Source organism: Pseudopipra pipra, chromosome 15 (genome assembly GCF_036250125.1).
Source record: "Pseudopipra pipra isolate bDixPip1 chromosome 15, bDixPip1.hap1, whole genome shotgun sequence".
In the NCBI taxonomy this organism is placed as follows: Eukaryota; Metazoa; Chordata; class Aves; order Passeriformes; family Pipridae; genus Pseudopipra; species Pseudopipra pipra.
Window position 1 is genome coordinate 16,805,546 of NC_087563.1, and position 15,304 is coordinate 16,820,849.

Below are 15,304 nucleotides of genomic sequence, written 5' to 3' on the forward strand. Positions count from 1 at the left end.
AGCAACGCTGCGGCTCCGCGGGGGCGGGGCCGGACGGGGGGCGGGGCCGGACCGATCCGAACACAGCCGAGTCTAGCCGAACTTGTCCGAACATAGCCGAACTTATCCGAACGCAATCGAACTGATCCTAACACAGCCGAACCCGGCCGAGCCTCGCCTCGCCGGACAGAGCCGAGCCCAGCCGAGCAGAGCCGAGCCCAGCCAAGCGGAGCCGAGCTCAGCCGAGTGGAGCCGAGCTCAGCCGAGCGGAGCCGAGCTCAGCCGAGTGCGCGCGCCGCGGGCGCCGGTGCCGGAAGGAGCGGCGGGGGCGGAGCGGGCGCAGCCGCGGGTGAGTGTCGGTGAGTGCCGGGTCTGTCTGTCTGTCTGTCTGTCTGTCTGTCGGTGTGTCCGTGCCTGCCCGTGCCGTGTCGGTGTGTGTCAGTGTCGGTGCTGGTCCGGTCCCGGGGCGCCTCCAGCTCGGCGGTGGGTGAGCGCGGGGCGGACGGGCCGGGGAGCGGGGGCTGGGCGAGCCCCGCGGGGCTCCGGGCCGTGCCCGTGTCCTGCCGGCAGCGGCCTCGGGCCGGGGCTGGGCGGGGGTCCCTGAGAGCCCCGGGGGCCGCGGCCTGTGCGGCGTGCGGGGCTGGGGGCGGGCAGTCCCCCCTTCCTTTCCCTGCCCTGCCGCTCTCCCTCTCCTCTCCCGGGCGGTGGGGCCCGGTCCGTGCCGCTGTGCCGGTGCCCGCAGGGCCCCTCGGGGGCTCTGCGATGTGACAGTGTGTGTTCAGTGACCCCATAACCTGGGGTGCCCCGCAGCCGCCCTGGGCAGCCCGTGCCACGTTGTGCCGACCCGGCAGCGCTTGTTCGAGGTGGTGTCGTTTCTCCAGGAGTTGTTACATACAGGAATTTTTTCCTAAGCGTGTGTGCAGCAGCCCCGCGGTGAGATGTGCTGTGACAGCTGGGCTTTGTAAGCCGGGGCTGGCCGAGCCTCTGGCCTTAGGAACTCCTCTGTGTGTTGTGGTGCTGTCTCGAAGATGAGTTGCTTTCAAAAAACTGATCAAAACACCCAAAGGAAGTCCATGCCATTACCTCACTTTCCATCTCTGTCCCTTTCTTCAGCTCTTAAAATACAACATCCAGATGCAGTTTTGTGTCATAGAATGAACTGTGCTGTGGAAGGCACCGGTTTGTTCACTGAGTTTCTTCTGGATTTTGACTTTTGTTGCCTGTGGTGACGTTTTGCGGTGTTACAGTGATCACATGTGAAATTATGACTTTTGAGTGATTGTATTTAGATCCTACTAAAACTAAAAATGCACCCTTGGCAGTAGACTTGGCTGTTGCTTGCAGGTTTTGGTTTTGGACTGAACTGTGGCTGGGGTGCAGGTTTGGTGCAGTCAGGCTGGGCAGAGGTTTGTTCCCTGGCTCTTACTGACAGTCCCCACGCAAGCGCAGCTCAGTGTGTTCCCAGCTCCTGCCAGAGCTCTTCAGCTTGGGTGTCACTGGTTTCTGTTACCTAATTACCCCATAAAGGGATTTAAAACTGTCTTTAAAAGCCTGATATCCTCTATTACCTAAACTTGCACAGGCTTCGGAAGTAAGCGCTGTCCTGAGGTTTGGAAGGGAAATGAGGAATTTTTAGCTAGAAAAATGCAAGTTGAGAGTAGGAGAAAAAAATTCCTAGTTTCCAGGATATAAAAGAAGTGTGAGTTTGCTTGCTAGTCCGGCAGCATTCCCTTCAGGAGGCTGGCTTAGGGTGTTATCACAGGCACTGTGTGGGAATTCCTCATTCCCCACAGTCAGAAGTGGTCTCCAGTAAGCAAACCCCTGTCCTTGGACTATGGAGTGGTGGACAGGGCTCCACAGGAGTTACTGGGTGATACTTTGCTGGTGAAATAATGTTCAACAGGGTTGTTGGGGGCATTTTTCAGTGTCAGCCATCTGTTGTTGATGCTAGAAGGTTAACTTTAGTGTCTTTGTGGAGGAGGCACAGTGATGTCTGTAAAAGTAGTTGGTATCAAAAGACTTACTTGGTCCAGCACAATTTTTAATTCAAAGCTTCTGTCTGCTTGCAGCAGATTATTTTCAAGTGAACCCTTGAAATAGCCTTAAAATAGTATCTTTGTCTTCACGTGGGTCATGAACAGCGATTGCTGGAGTTGTCCTTGTTCTGCTTTTATGGTGTTTTTAACATGAGCCTCAGAGTTTGAGTCTGTGTATATTTGACAGCCTCAGCTCTCCCCTAAATTTGGCACAGCTCTGACTGGAACCTGGTAATCACTCTGGATCTCAGTGCAGAGCCACTTTGTGGAGCTTTGATTTGACACAGCTGTGAATTATGTAGTTACTTTTGCTGTGTGATAAGAGTAGATTTAATATCTCTATTCAAATATTGCCTGTGTGCCTTTACAATTAGCGGCCCATTTTTTCCCCATTTGGAAAGTGTTTTCCTTTAGCTGCTGCCAGCTGATACGGAGGCTGTTCTGGGAGGATTTGGGTAGCTCTGTTTCTAGCACCACTTTTCTGGTGCTGATGGAAATTGAGCCCACATTTGTGCCACTTCAGCTGTGTTTGTGGAGTAATCCCCTTCTCACGTTAATCATTTAAATCTCATCCCTGAAAGTTTTTTCTGTGATGCACAAAGATTGTTTTGGTCGGTGTTTTTTTGTAAACATAAGTTTAATAGATGGAGAAGGTTAATGCAGCCGAACACTGTGAAGTTATTCTCACCTCAGAAACCTGAGCACTTCTCTTACATCAGGCTGTTTGCCCTGATTTGCAGGTTATTTGAGTCGATGGTTTTCCTAAGCCCCACAGAGGCTTTTCTCCATTGGTATTTTGCTCAAGCAATAAATAAATCTGCTGACGTGTGTGTTCTGCCATGTTTGCTTATTCTTGACCTTTGCTTTTTAGCCAGGCAAGGGACAGTTTCAGTCATGACGTTGTGTAACTGGGTGTTTACGCATCGACAAGCGTGTTTGATTTGTATCCTTCAAATCTGTGCCTGTTGCAGCTGATGAGTTGTTCAGAGCAATGTAGACGTGGGTAAAGGTTTCAGGGTTAGTGGTGGCGAAACCAAGGCACCTGGTGCTTCGTCATCTGAACAGATTTTGTTCCAGTGCAAGCAAATGTCATTTAAATATTCTCCCCTCCTCTTTCCTTGTTCTCTTTGTGTGATGTACCTGTTGTTGCATAGCAGAGAAACTCTTGGTTGTCACAAGTGTGATTGCTGTGGTAGGTGCCTGGGTTTTGATCTGGTTCAGACCCGTGTTTTGACTCCTGTGTGCTGTGCTCCAGGCTCAGAGCTGCCCTGAAGTCACCTTGGGATGCCCCAAGGCACCCCTGCAGCTTCCAAAGGAGTGTGGCAGGAGCCTGGGGCAGCTGTGCTCAGCAGTGCAGTCCAGTTTCTCCAGGGCACCCAGACTCCAATGTCCACAGGGGTCATGCATTCCAGCAGGAATTAGCTGCCTAAATGCTTCTAAGGATGTTGCCCTTTAGTCTTTCAGAAGGTTTTCACACTAGGTGCTAGTTCACTGTGTCAAACTGGTGCTTTCAGTGTGATTTGGAGCACAAGTCTGATGAGGAGCAGCTGAGGGGGCTCAGCCTGGAGAAAAGGGGGTTCAAGGGGGACCTTCTCGCTCTCCACAACTCCCTGACAGGAGGGGGGAGCCGAGTGGGGTTGGGCTCTGCTCACAGGTAACAAGGGACAGGATGAGAGGAAACAGCCTCAAGTTGTGCCAGGGAAGGTTCAGATTAGATACCAGGAAAAATTTCTTTATTGAAAAGGTGGTCAGGCACTTGCACAGGCTGCCCAGGGCAGTGGTGGAATTACCATCCCTGGAAGTGCTCAAAAGGTTTGTGGGTGTGGCCCCTGGGGACATGGTTTGAGTGTTGAACAGGATGGTAGTGGGCTGAGGGTTGGACCCGATGATCTTAGAGGTTTTTTCAACCTTAGTGACTGTCTGATTATCCTCACTTCAGATCATGAGGAAATTTGGATGAAAGCTAGGAAATTAATTGTTTGTGGCTACACAGTGAACCCAGTGATGGCTCTCAGCTCAGCCTTCTGTTCTTGAATCTAAGCTGAAGGAACTCAGTGTGAAACATGGTGTTCTGATGGGGTTTTTTTAAACATAAGTTCTGCATTTAAGGTTTAAATTGTGGCAGCCTGTGCAGGACAGTAGAGGAGGTCACCACCTTTGAATGGCAATTCCAGAGCTTTGTGCTAGGTAGTTGTTTCCCATGACAAGCCAAACAGACAGGTTCTGTGTGGACAGCAGGGATTTATTTGGCATCAAACTTCTCTAGATTCAAATCCACAAAACTTCTTCACCTCTTATTGCCTCTGCTTTGAACTCCAGCAGCTCCCAGGGGTGGCTGGAGCACTGACCCTGCACTGATATCCCTCCAGTGCCCTCTCCAAAGTGCTGCTTTTTACCAGTTGAAAACTATGTGTCAAGATCCTGTTTGAAATCTTCAATGGATCATCACACATCTCCTCCAAATCATACTGAGGATAAAGTTATTTTTACTTCTTTCAAAGACTTCAGTCCACATAGTGTTTCCCCGAGGGAGGAGAAAGTCTTTGATGTTGAATCACAAGGTCTGGATTCTGTTTTCTATTTCTACACTAATTTTTACTGTGTTATGGGGTCACTTAATTGGTCCATGATACAGTTTACCAAAACTAAATTGGCTTTTATTTTTAACCCAGGACTTCGGATTACTTTTGTTACCTATAAATATTTTACAATGCTTAATGTGCTGTTCTGACAGATCTTAAATGCATTATATTTTCTGTTTATTTCAGACTGTAAGATTCAGATATGTTCCTATTTGATTGGATTTACAGTGGTTTCAGTAGCGTATTACAGTTTTTAGGTAAGTCTTTATCGTTTGGGACTTTTCCTTTCTGCCATTCTTGTATAAAATGTCTGTTCACCTCTGTTATCTTCAAACAAGGCCATTGGTTAAATAATAATATTTGGTTTGGTGTATGTTCAGTAACACTCAAACAAAAGTTTCACTTATCAATAGTGAGCATTTCCAGAGTGTGCTCTCCACTCAATCTCACATTAAGCCTTAACTTCTTGAAAGAAATTACGTTTTCCTTCACGATCATATTATGTTGGACTTTTCTAATCATAGTACATTTAAGCTGGTGTAGTTTAGTTGGCTTTTGTGGACTTTTTTTTTGATTTTTCTCTGCTGTAGAGAACTGAACTCAGTTATTTTAGTTCAGTTCTTTTGCATATGAGGGTGTTACTTCAGAATCCAAATAGGAGGAACTGTCTACAAAAATTAGTGCCAGCTATTGAAGTCCTTTCTCATGTTCAGCAGTGTGTTGTTCTGTGACTGGTGTCACAGAAATCACCATGAAACTTCACTGGTATCTGCTCAAGAGCCTCAGAAAATTATTCCCTGGCCAAAAGAGTCTGCAATCCAGATCAGTCCAAGGTGAAATATTAGTTTGTACTTAACAGGGAGGGGAAAAAACCCCACAACCAGGAGGAGAATGTGTTAGGACACTAAAAAAGGAACAGAAGTTGCAGATCTCATAGGTAAAAGGCACAATTTCCAAGTTCAAAGGATGTTATTGAAGTGGTCAAAAAGCATTTGAGGCTAAGGAATCATGGCAGGCTGTGCCACCTGCCTTTTATCAGTTGAAAGTTTAAAGTTTTTGCTGAATGTTGGACCCTTGGCCTGCTGTCGAAATGCCAGCCAGTGAAATTTTAACTAAGTTGACTAATCCTTCTTATCTCCTCTTCCTTAGCTGTGCAGTGATTGCTGCACGCTGCCCTGCTCTTCCATTCCTGGGCAAGCAAAGGCTAATTCTGGTGTAAGATAGAGGAGCTTGAAGCAGGAAGGAGAATTACTTCCAATATGTCCCTCTTGCTCTAAAAGAAACACTTTCTCTTTTCATTCTCAGTTATGTTCACAACTGAAGAAGGGTGATCATAACACTTGGGAGGCTCCCCACAGTTCCCTGTCCTGTCAGCAGGCTGATGGGATCACGTTAGGAAGCACATCATTGCACACATACTTTTGGAATGCACAAAGAATACTTTTTTATTTATATGTATATATAAAAACTCCAGTCTTGGTGTAGCCAATAGCTGCTTGTTAGTCTTGTGTTTCTGTGACAGACACTTGGGAAGTGTGAAATGTTTTGGAGAAAGCAGCAACATGTTACTGGGGAGCAAAGACTCCTTTATGTGCAGGCTGAGAGTGGCAAAAATGTTATTGTTTTACTGTGTATTGATAGACTTCTGTTTAACTCACAGAGTGAGTTTCTCCTGTGATGTAAGTAAATATATGAAAATGTTTGTCACTTTTTCTTTCTCTGTAAACATTAATATTTTCTCCTCCACTCTGTAGTTCAGTAGTTAATATACATATGGGCATGTGAGAAGGTGAGTTTGGGAATTAAGAGTTATTTGTATTTGAAAGAACTGTGAAGACATTCAACAGGGCCTGGAGTAGTAAAGATCATTAATGACATAAGATGAGGAATATGAGAGAATATCCATTTATGCAAGTTACAAAATATGTCCCTCTGGAACATGATCCCAGAGATTAGCTGAAAGGCAGAGGGAGAGGTGAGCAAACAGCAGCAGTGTAAAGGTCTGGGCAGAGGCACCTGTGCCCCTGGAATGCTGTGGCATCAGCAGGGCTGGCTTAAAATCCCACCACAGAAAACACACACGAGGATAACACTTTAGATGAGACTTTTTTTTTCAGTATGGAACAGAATCGACATTTTGTTTTTAAATTTAATTTATCTTAATGTTTTACTTTGAATATCAATCAGTTTGAGGCAGTGAAAACTAATTCTGGCAAAGGATGTAGTGTTGACAAGTTATTAGAGAATTGCCCTTTGATAATCTCCAACATTAAGAAAATATGGTGTTCATGTTTTAAATGTCTTTCCACTCCTTCACAGCAACTGTTGCATTTCTGGGGTTTCAAACAGAGGTGAGAAGAAGGGGAAAAGTCATTCTTATAAAGATGACAATCAATGAAAATAGGATTTCTTATTCCTTTTATGAAAGCATTGTCACATGGCAGCAGATGTGTCAGAAGTACCCTGGCAATGCCATTCAGGATGTAGCCACCAGTTTTCCTGGGGGTATGGGTGGAAATTAATTTTGTCCAAATGAACCAACACTGAAGAATTCATACATACACTAATTATGAGCATTGACATTGAAACCAATTTCTCTGTAATATTCTGATTGAAGTCTGAATTCTCTTTATGCCTCAGACAAGTTTTTTGCTGTAATTGGAGGCAGCTGAACGAAGCTCTGTGCAGGTTCAGGTCCATGCTCCAGAGCCTGCTGGTGGTGCTGGACCTGCACACTCACCTCTCACCTCCTGTGAGCAAACTGGCCTTTTGCTGGGGCAGAGTAAACTCCACTGGCAGTGTTTAGTCCTGTTCTGCAGTGCTTTTCCTGAGCTAATGTAACTGCATTTCCAGGAGTGACACATTCACACCAGTTTTGTGCCTCTCCCACTGCTGCCAAGCTGCACATGGTACCACGTGGCAAGTGGGAATGTAATTTGTACAGGAGGAGAGCATGGATAAAGGGCAGTGGTGATAAAGTGACACTGATAAAGTGTGTGGTGGGGCTTGGATGGCCTGTATTTTGTACTGGGACTGTAACACTTTGTTCCTGGGAGCAAAATCATCTCTAGGGCTGGAAATGAACTCCCACCACTTGAACTGATTATTCACTGGGTCCTTCTTTGTTCTAGGACTGTACAAGAAATCAGGCAAACTAGTGTTTCTTGGACTGGACAATGCTGGGAAAACTACACTGCTGCACATGCTCAAAGATGACAGACTGGGGCAACACGTCCCCACGTTACACCCCAGTAAGTGAATATTGCTGGTCCCATAACTAGAAAGTGTTGGAAGGATTGCAGGAAAAGCAGGATTTGATTATATGTCATGAGACCAACAGTGTAATTGGGAGAAACAAAGTAATAGTTCAAGTAATATTAAAAAAAAACCCCATGTAGGATTGTTCAGTGTGTTACATTAAATTTAAGAGGTGAGTAACAAGCAGAACAACGAAGCTGAGAGTTTATATTACAGAAACTGGGGGGAAGAGGGGCCTGCAATTTTAGGGAACAGCTTCTCTGTGTAGCTGGAAAGTTAGAGTTTGTGTCTCAAAAGTTGCTGTGTAATTGTTATCCTGCTAACCTTGCAGGAGTAAAAGTTCAACACAGGTTGAAAATGTGGATTGGTGAAGTCCAGTAAGGAGGTGAGAAATTGGGAATGGATGTGAAGAGGAGAAACCTTGAATAGTATTGGACACAAAATGCCATCTTTTTGGCAAACCAGATGCCAGAACCAACTGTTGTTTGTGTATTATTATGTAGGGATACATAATGTATGAATACTCTCTGCTGTTCTTAGTGTTGCAGATATTTCATTTCATGCTTTAATGGTTAATAACATTTTAGTGTTACACGAACGTGTCATTGATTTTGAGAGAATGTTTTGCTCTCATTTGCTTCTTGAATAACAAAATACTGAAAAGAACCAAGAGGAAAAAGTAAAATGTATGTGCTGGAAGGTTAGACTGTTCCAATGCACTGCACAATCTTCACAGGAACATAATTCTGTGTATTTCCAGCTTCAGAAGAGCTGACAATTGCTGGCATGACTTTCACTACCTTTGATCTGGGTGGACATGCTCAAGGTAAGGGTGTCCATTGACTCACTTAAGCTCAGTGAATTGGGTTGGAATTTGTTTCCAGTCAGAAATGCAAAGACTGACCTCCCACACTCTTCTTTGAGAGCATAAAAGACATTGGCTGGTTTTTTGTCTGTCTCCACCACTTACCACAAATCCCAAATACAATTTTCCAAGAGTTGCAGTAGAGCAGAAACTTTTGTCTAATACTGTGAAGGGGATTATGTACTTTGAATTGCTTGTATTTACCTTTAAGCTTTATGCTTCAAGCTTACCTTTGTTGACATAATTCTTGGGGAAACAAAAAAAGTTCTGTACATCAGCATCCATGTGGGATAGAGGGGTGATAATAGTAAAGGAACGATATTTTTGCTCTGTCATTTCAAGTAAAACACGGGATTCCATTCTGAACACGGGCAACATAAGCTAAGACTTAAAAAAAAATCAAATAAAAAAACTCTACCTGTTGCTCCTTAATGACCAATATACATCACTCTGAATTTGGGGATAATTTCCTTTTATTTTTAATTCTCATTTTCCCTGTAGCTCGCAGAGTGTGGAAAAACTACCTGCCTGCAATTAATGGCATTGTGTTCTTGGTGGACTGTGCAGATCATGAAAGGTTGCTTGAATCAAAAGAAGAACTTGATGTAAGTTTAAAGGAGCTTTTCAAAGCATGACCTTTCACTTGTAAGAGCTCAGCTCAAATACCCAGTGTCCAACAGAGCCCTGCTGTCACCTCACATGAGGAGGAGCGATTTGACCTGTATTCTAAATTCATCACTCCTTCTTTCTCCTTTCCTTTGTAGTCACTAATGACAGATGAAACTATTGCTAATGTGCCTATCCTAATTCTTGGTAACAAGATTGACAGACCAGAAGCCATCAGTGAAGAAAGGCTACGAGAGACATTTGGTCTGTATGGCCAGACAACAGGAAAGGTATTGCTCCTTTTTTCTTTTTCTTTTTTTTTGGCAGGTTTTTGCTTTAGTGAGATTTTTTTGTTAGGGAGTTTGTTTGCTTTATTTATGTGTTGGCTCTGGTTCCTTCTAGCTACACAAAACAAATGTTTTTTTAATTTGTAAAGTACTTAGTACCTGATAACAATATATAAAATGAGTTCTGGGGTCTGTTTTTGTGTGTGTTAAATGCATCTTTACTACAACTTTTTAGCATCATATTTAATGCTACATTTTTTCAGAGAAAAAAAGAGAATAACTTCTAATACTTCAAGTTTCTTATGCAGTATTTTTAAACTGAGTTTTCAGAGGCTATAGTTCTGGAGAGAATTATAAGAAAAAAACTGGATAAAGTCTTTCAGTAAGTGATTTTTCCCGTGTGAAGTACAGGCTTTAATAATTTTCTACTTAAAATGTTTACCTGAACCTTGAACCTAAATTTACACCTAAGTCTGTAGGTTGTGGGAAGGAAAAAGTTCCTACTGGTACCTGTAGCAACAAGGCAGATTTCTCATGTGGGTCTTCATGATACTTCAGCTCTTCTTAATGTAAAGTTAATACAGTGCAGTGCTTATAGGAGACACTGGGGCACAGGGCACTGGGAAGGAGTTGCTCCCTTGTCCTTGGCCCTTGGAGAGCCACCTCTGTGCAGCTGATGGAGTCATTCCAGCGTGGCTTCCATCCCGGCTCCCATGAGCTGACCAGCACCGTGGTTCTGCTGAGAGCGCCTGGTCTCGCAATTCCTCTTTGCTTATTCACCCTTAGGGGCCTCCCCTAAAGTTCAGTGCCAGTCAGAGTTTAGGCTGAGCAGGAACAAAATCTTTACCTTCTTTTTTTCGGGTTCTTACACCCCCACACGTAGTCGGTGAGGTCTGAACACTGTTGTGAAGCTCCAGTTGAGCAACAGCTTTATTACACTCTGCTGATCTTGGCAAGCACCTTGCACTCCTGCTTTGATCAGTCCTAAAATTAGTATAAAATACTCTTTTTATCTGGCTGGAAAACTATTGGAAATGCAGCAGGGAACTGTGATTGAAAACCAAAGCTCTCAAGTTCTCTGTGGACATGTTGCTGTTCCATTCTGGCTTCAGGTACTTCACCCTCTCCAGTGTGGATGAAAATATGAAAATATGCCTTCAGCACACGAAAATATGCTTTGTGTATTCCTTGTGTACATGTTACTGAGATTAGGATGGCAGGGTTAGTTTAGAGGTTAGGAGGAAATCCTTTCCTGTGAGGGTGGGGAGGCCCTGGCACAGGTTGCCCAGAGAAGCTGTGGCTGCCCCATCCCTGGAAGTGTCCAAGGCCAGGTTGGATGGGGCTTGGAGCAACCTGGGCTGGTGGAAGGGGTCCCTGCCCATGGCAGAGGGTTGGAACAAGATGAGCTTTAAAGTCCCTTCCGACCCAACCCATTCTATGCTTTGAGATGAATTTATGTTCTAAAATTCCAGTATCCAACACAAGTTAAGTACTGGCATTCGTAGAAACAGCTGTCCATGTAAAGTAGGAGTTGTTTTATAAGGAGACCGTAACTGGGGGTATTTCTGTGTCTCTGCAGGGCAGCACACCACTGAAGGACCTGAATGCCAGGCCCCTGGAGGTGTTCATGTGCAGTGTGCTAAAGAGACAAGGCTATGGGGAGGGGTTCCGCTGGATGGCCCAGTACATCAACTGATGGATGCCAAAATCCCAGCAGCACACCCTGCCCCTGGCTGAACCTTGTCTGCTCCTCCTCTGATCACTCAGTGTGCATAACTTGAATCCATTTGACTGTTCAAGTCAGAAAAATACACCTTTTTAGCTGATTATATCATTGATGCTAAATTATAAGTGTTGAGGATTGAAAAATTATTTCACGTTTGTAAGTTGAAATACCACAACCTGTGAGCTTTCTAATCCCATGCAACTTCCTTTTGCAGCTTTTAATTTAATGAGTCTCCAGCACCATTTTTGGTCAGAGCAACTTTCCAGTACAGTATGTTTGAATGCACTTTTTAACAGCTAAAAACGATGAACATGTGAAAAAAAAAATATTTAATGCTTATGTTAAATTTTTTTATGTACTTTTTTGAAACTGGTTTTATAACTTTAGAGTATATAACCATCTTTCAAGGAATAATAAATAATTAGCTGATGGATAATTGCATGATGCCTTACAGTTTTCAATAATACACTTTCTTATGCAACGTCATGCAATAAATTTAAATCCAGTTTTTGGCAACTTTAATGGGAAATGTTTCGTTTTAATGTGTCTTAACTAGTGAGGCTGCCTGGTGATCTGAATATGTGGGATATTTTCCTGAAACACAGCAGGCCACAAAGTAGTTCCATTGTAGGTTAGAGTAAGGTGGGGTTTTTTCAGACTACCAAATTGCATTTGTTTTAAGGATTTTGCATAGTAAAGGAAAAATCTAAGGTGATGCCCTTCAAGTACAAATAATGTAAATTAGCTGTGCCAAAGTAAATCTTAAACTAATATCAAAAGTGGTCTTAATCTCCTGGTCTCTGGAATTAAACCCCTGATGTGGCATAAGAAATACAGTTTCTTTCTGAAGAAAAATTAAGAATATCACTGCACTAAATATCTTGTTTCCAATTTCATTAGTTTTGGGGTCTGCCAGCAGATTTGCCTGTGAAATTGCCAGGAAAAAAAAGTGTTGCCATTGCTGCTTGTGAAAATTTATCAGCTCACACCCAGTTGGCCAGTTTTAGTTTTGGTACTTTAGACTGGGACAAGAGGGATTCTTTTGTGTGGTTTTTGCCCTGACACCTGGCCAGTGGGGCAGCTGCTGGCTGCCCAGGGGACTTATTTCTGGGGTAAAATTCAGTTATCTGCAGTCCCTGTTTCCAGTCTTCTGGTTTTCCCTGTCTTTGAGTGTGTTGGCTCCCCAAGGAAAAAGCAGGTTATCTTTGAAGAAAGGGTGTTGTCTGTCAGCATTTTGTTGGTGCTGCCTGGGAGCTGTGGTTGGTGCTTCCATGTGCTGGGGATGTTTTATTTTACTGTGAAATGAAGGTGAGGTTTCATCCCTGAAGTCACCGTTTCACCTTGATGGGTTTGGGTTTCACTCTGTAGTTTGTTTTCCCCTTGTACAAATACAAACTGCTGCAAGTTTTACTGGATCCCTTTTACCTCCTGCTGTAGGTCTTCTCCAAAATACTTTAGGCCTTATGTTTCTAATATCCATGGCAGCAAATGTATTTCTGACTGGTTTGATTTCATAAATAACTTTCTCTGGGATGGAATCTCAGATTTAAAGCCTGTAGGCTCATAGCAAATAAATGAGACTTATTCCTTGCCCAGATCTGAACTGGTATGATTGAATATTGATGATCAGTTCCCCACAGTCCTAGACTGTGCATCTGAATAAGATGAATAATTCAGAACATAGCTAATATAAATTGTAAATGAAGTTTATTGCTGCAGAATCGTGTGCAGAGCATTAAGCCCAGTTTGTGCACAGTGAAGTTCAGTGTGATGGTATCAGATGGCTTTTCCAAATGACCAGCACAAGAGAATTCTGCATGTAAACCAGTGCTCAGCTGTAGAGTAGTGTCTCTGCTGCAGAAATCCAAACTGGAGGTAAGAAGTGGCCTCTCACCAGCGTGTGGACAGTGTGTTGTGAGTCTTTACTCCCTACAGCCATTGTGTAGGGGATGTGCCTCTTGGGGTTTTTTTCTCTAGCTTTTTCTGATGGTGGCTGTAATGCAGAGAACAGCTAAATCACTAGATGGTGTAAATATTAAAGGTACTACTTGCAGAGTCACATTGTAGTGTTGATGTGAGAGACTTGGGACTGTGCTGCCTGTGCTGATGGAAATGAAGCTGGAGGTGGAGATGTTCTGCTGCACTTCCACAGGCTGAGCCACTGCATGGGCACAGAGGGTCCTCTTCACCCGCTCTTCCAACCAACCATGAGCAGCAGCAGCAAAGAAAGGGATAATCCTATGAAAAATTGAAAAAGAAGGGGGGTGATAGTGCTTGAAAAGTGTGTGTTAAGAACAGTTCTCACTGTTATGGAAACACTCAGATTTCCTGGTTCCTGCTGTGGGATGCTGCCTGAAATGTGGTTGCTGTAAGGGCATGAAGAAATCTGGACCTTGTGTTTACCCACCTGGGTGCTGGAATGGTTCCTGCTGTGGGAACAGCTGATCAACACTCAGTGAAGTACACAAACAATCTTGCTCTGTTCATTCAGCAGAGGAAGGATCTTCCTTCTGTAGTTTACCTTCTGTTGTGCACTTGAATGTGAATGAGTGTTGTGTGTCTTTGTGTGAAGACTTCATTAATAGACAAATAACTTGATGAGAGTTTTCCTGGTGGTTCTCATTCCTACTCCCCCCCACATCTCCCTGGCCATTTATTTCTATATTATTCCTAAGACTGTGACCAGTCTTGCTTAAACAAAAGCAACATTCACATCTGGGTCTGACTTCTATGAATTGATTTTTTTTTTTGCACTCTTGACTATGCAGATTTCAATTAAACATCACTTTAAAGAATGTGAAAAAGAAAACTCATTAATAAAGATGTTATTTATGAAGTGTCTCATTTTGTTTTTACATTACAACAGTTCCTTAAGAGAAATGAATGCAGATTTCTAAGATCCTCATAACTACTTGTGACAGTGGCCTGTATTTCACTGCAGTGACCCCAGTTGCTGGCATCTCTGGGTTGAGTAAGATTTATTTTGCTTGGATTTAGTTAAAATTGGGGTTTAGTATGTACTGTATAACTGAGAGGTGATTGCTGTATTTCAGTCTTGGTTTAATAAATTTTTCAGCAATTATTGGCATTGGAGAGGGGAAGGATCTCCAAGTTTTCTCATTTGTCCTCTTGCCAGATCAAGATAATTCAATTATTATTTCTGTGTTCGGGTCCTGTCTTTGATGTGCCAGAGGTGACCTGTGGCATTCACTGGAGTACAATACCAGAATGTATGGGAGCTTTATTGGATTTTGATGATTGCAACTGAACATCAAATAGAACATTTGGCACCTATTTATTTATAATAATGTCAGTTCAGAAAAATGATGGAGGTGGTCTCCAACCCCAGTGAATTCACAGGTCTGCTTGAGGTCGAATTGTTCTTCTCTTGTTTGTACTGTCCAAATATTTGATTGTTACCAACCAAAGTCCAGTATTTTTATTGAATGCAGTGTGCTCAGATTTAGGTCACATAAATGTTAGTTTTGGGCCGAGGAGTTACATTAAAACAGCCTCATCCAGTGGCTGTCACTGGGGTCTTGTAACTTCCTCACACTGAGATAAAACCACTCTTTGCACCAGTATCTGTGTGGAACTGGATTCTGTTTGGAAATGTGAGTGCTCTAAATGTTTAAAAGCATAATTTATATAATAAACTGCAGAAGAGAAGCTTAAGACCAGAGTGTCCATTGACATGTTCTCAGTGTGTTTGTTGTTGTGTTATCCCATCCCATGCTGGAAATACAACTATCGGAAATAGAAAATAAAATGTTGCTTGGAATGTGAAGAAAAGGAGTTTTAAACAGGGAGTTCTTGTAAAATTATCAAAACCAGGAAAAAAGTGTGCTCAGTACATGGTCTAGTAATAAGCTGGGTTCTAAGATGGGTACAGTAATAATTCAGTCTGGACAAAATGACATTTCCTTTTCTGCAATTCTAAAATGAGGTGGAAGGATCTGATCTTA

At 43.3% G+C, this 15,304-nt stretch overlaps 1 protein-coding gene across 4 annotated transcripts; it reads left to right on the forward strand.

The window, feature by feature from the left end:
* Positions 1-122: 122 nt before the first annotated feature.
* On the forward strand, positions 123-14,175 carry SAR1B (secretion associated Ras related GTPase 1B). 4 transcript variants are annotated; one of them, XM_064672212.1, is made up of 7 exons: positions 123-338; positions 4,784-4,854; positions 7,729-7,848; positions 8,616-8,681; positions 9,222-9,325; positions 9,485-9,616; positions 11,193-14,175. In XM_064672212.1, exons 2-7 carry the CDS (start codon positions 4,800-4,802, stop codon positions 11,307-11,309), a joined length of 594 nt encoding a protein of 197 aa, XP_064528282.1. In that variant the 5' UTR covers positions 123-338; positions 4,784-4,799; the 3' UTR covers positions 11,310-14,175. The 4 variants fall into 4 exon arrangements, with proteins under 4 accessions (XP_064528282.1, XP_064528286.1, XP_064528283.1 ...); XM_064672216.1 differs by having other exon boundaries at positions 123-328; XM_064672213.1 differs by having other exon boundaries at positions 325-466.
* Positions 14,176-15,304: the final 1,129 nt, after the last annotated feature.